Raw genomic sequence first — 3,212 nt, 5'->3', positions numbered from 1 at the left:
TATACCTATTACAATGGTAACATTGAACATTTCTCTTATCAAATCTGCCTCTACCTCTTCCTCTGAAACCACCACTTCCTCTTGAGCCACCTCTTCCTCTACCTCTTGAAGAATTTTGGCTTTGCCCTTTACCTTGGCCTTGATTGATTTTAGCACTACTGCTGATTGCATCTTCATTTTTTGTGATTAGAAGTTTAGAGGAAAATGCTTTCTCTACATCTTCAAAAAAATCTTTCAATCTTTCTTTATGAGACATCAGGGATCCAACCAGTTGTTCAAACTGTAGTTTTGTCAAATCCTTGCTTTCTTCTATGATTATTGCTAGATGATTCCATCTAGGTGTCAAAGATCTCAACACCTTTTTTTTAAAACTTCATTGCTTACAATTTCCCCAAGTGTAGCCATTTTATTGACCACATCTTTGACTCTGACACAATAATCACTTATACTTTCAGCTTCTTGCATCTTCAAATTCTCGAACTCTCGCTTCAATGTCTGAAGCTTGACCACTTTAACTTGATCACTACCATGGTAAGCTTCTTGTAGAGTCTTCCAGGCATCTTTGGTTGTTGTTGCTCCTGATATTCTTGGAAATAAGCTCTTATCAAGAGCCATCTGAATGTGAAACAAAGCTTGAGCATTCTTTTTTCTTGCTTCCTTTCTTGTTGTTCTTTCATTGGCTGTAAGGGCATTCCAATCAGCTGGCTCCTCATAACCTGATTCAATAATCTCCCACAAATCTTTTCGAATAAAAAAGGACAACATCTTAATGCACCAATAATCATAATCATTCCCATCAAATTCTGGAACGGGCATATGGTTAGAATTCGACATGATTAACTTTGGCGAAATTCCAACAATAAAACTTTAACCCAAAATAATTTTACCTGCTCTGATACCACTTGTAGAATCTGAAACTACTATGTCTCCTCAGAGCCAACTGATTAATCAAATTAAATAACAAAGAACACACAATAACAACAACCCTATTTTTTGGAATTGCACACACCAATTTCTTTATTGAAGCTTAATTAAAAAATTACATAGAGGTTGTATATATAAAGAATTTGCAGCCTAGAAGAATTAATAATAACTGTAGTTCTAAATATATTCCTAGCATTGCATGGAAAGCTACTAAGGCTCTCAAACTAAAACAAGCAAACTACTCCCTAAATTAAGAATACAATAAGTGCATGCACAACATGCTTTATTTACTAAAAACAAACTCATGCAAAAAACAAAACTAAAAATAGTCCTAAAGATTAATGCATGTTGGAGTACATGCTTTATTTGCATGAATAAACAAAAAAATAATTTAAACTAAAAATAGCTTATGCATGGTGATGAATGGATAGCTTCATGTCCAAACTGGAGTTGCATGGAGCTGCATGCTAGAGCAGGATCACTTATCAACAATCAATTCATAGGGCAATTTGTAATCCAGTCTTTTGACCACTGATTTGAACACATCAATGGAGAGGCCTGTAATCTCATAAATCTGGTTTTGTGCACCAGCGTTAGCATGATCTTCTTTTACTAGGATGAATTGTGTAAACCCTTGCAGCCAAGGCACCGCTATTTTAAGTTTTTGGCCTGGCGCAGGTTTCACCCACCCACGCGGCTTCTTTCTTGATCCACCGCCCCAATGAACTAAGTGTTTCGACGATATATTCAGGCCCTTTTCTGTCCACGACCCAACTGCTTTATAACTATTTCCAATCACATTTATTATATCATATGAGCACTCCAAAGTTTCATCCCTTTCTCGACTTATTCGAACAGGGCCACTAAGGCCAAGAAAGCATGTCTCAAGAATCTGATTAAGCAAATCCTCTCCACCGTCAAAAATCTTGAAATTTAAAATCTTGGTGCTGCTAGAGGTTGCTGAAAAACCACCATCAAACGATCCCTGACGCAGAAGACGATCGATTGCATAAGCAAGCGCCCATGCTGTATCATATGCAACAAGTGCACCGGCATTTAATTCCGGTTTTTGTATTGTAGGATTCTGTGCTCTAAATCGCTGCTTCCATCTTTTAGCAAATTCATTCATCCTTGGCTGATCGGTTTGTGGGAGTGTTCTTCTGATTCCCAAGATACCATTCATTGAAAGGAGAGAAGTAGCATTGAACCAATCCAATAGGTTGGCACATGCATCCGTAATGATCCATACATACTCACTGCCTATCATTCCTTATTTGGACGCCTCGGAAAACAGCATTAAAGCTAAATCATCATGCATATGCACGATAAATACTCGCGACTCCAACCCCATCAGCTCATCCTCAAGAAGCTTTCTCATTGAAGAGACGTTGGCCTGGGGAGGCACTGCAGCTTTCAAAACAATATTTGCCTCCACTTCTCTCAAGGCATCCGTTATGGCGGGGACGGCCCCTGTCCCCATATCATCATACACAAGTGCCACATCCCTCCATCTATACAGGTCTACCAGCTTTGCTATTGCCCTCATTTGCATTTTATCATTGGGTACTGTACGAATGAAGTAAGGGTATCGATGCATGGAGAGAGAGGGATTTGTTGCACCAAATGTCACAACTGGAACATGCGCTGCAACGCCCAAATACCCAACGAACTCAGCCACCACGGATGTCTGTGGACCGACTATGCTTACACATCCTTTTCTTATCAGTTCCAATGCTGCAATATTCATTACAGCAACCCATTACTATTCTGTTTTATTTAATTTTTTTTAAAAAGGAACACAAAAAGAGAGCAATAATAAACAGATGTATACGGTTAAGAGTAGGTTTTGTTACCTGCAGAAGCGCCTGTCAGTGCATCATGTTTGGAGTCTCGGATATGAATATTAAGGATCGTGCCATTCAGAACGCTGGTATTTCTATTTACGTCTTCAACCGCCAATTCAATAGCAGTCCTAGCTAGTTTCCGATTAGTTGTGTCTAACGCGATTATAGCACCTATGTTTATTGATGAACCATTCATTCCTCCAGAGGAAGCCGCGCATAATAAAAGAATTCCCAACGCAATCCGCACTGCAACTTCGTACCCATAATTGCCTCTGCTGCCCATACTTTACGCTGTTATGGTGAGGTAATTTGCATAATCGAACGCTAGAAACGCTTCATTGATAAGTTAACATAAATGTTAACATTATTTCCTCTGATGGCAGGAAGGGTGTTGACTGACTCGATTAGGCGGGATCTTCACGTTACCGACAATAGCAGCAACAG

General features: G+C 39.2%; 1 protein-coding gene across 2 annotated transcripts; it reads right to left on the bottom strand.

Moving 5' to 3' along the window:
* Positions 1–1,274: 1,274 nt before the first annotated feature.
* LOC131044201 (glutamate receptor 3.5-like) lies at positions 1,275–2,978 on the bottom strand. Of its 2 annotated transcripts, none has more exons than XM_057977474.2 (2): positions 2,778–2,978; positions 1,275–2,658 (listed from the first exon to the last, which is right to left on the bottom strand). In XM_057977474.2, the coding sequence occupies exon 2, from the start codon at positions 2,189–2,191 to the stop codon at positions 1,403–1,405; it is 789 nt and encodes a 262-aa protein (XP_057833457.1). In that variant the 5' UTR covers positions 2,192–2,658; positions 2,778–2,978; the 3' UTR covers positions 1,275–1,402. Both variants share the same exon structure in this region, with proteins under 2 accessions (XP_057833457.1, XP_057833459.1).
* Between the last annotated feature and the right edge of the window lie 234 nt (positions 2,979–3,212).

Source organism: Cryptomeria japonica, chromosome 8, assembly GCF_030272615.1.
Source record: "Cryptomeria japonica chromosome 8, Sugi_1.0, whole genome shotgun sequence".
Taxonomy (NCBI): domain Eukaryota; kingdom Viridiplantae; phylum Streptophyta; class Pinopsida; order Cupressales; family Cupressaceae; genus Cryptomeria; species Cryptomeria japonica.
Note: the sequence above shows the minus strand (reverse complement) of the source record. Positions and strands in the feature narration are given on the sequence as shown.

Coding starts and splice junctions, on each gene's coding strand:
- LOC131044201 (XM_057977474.2), bottom strand. CDS start 2,191: ATGATAGGCAGTGAGTATGTATGGATCATTACGGATGCATGTGCCAAC.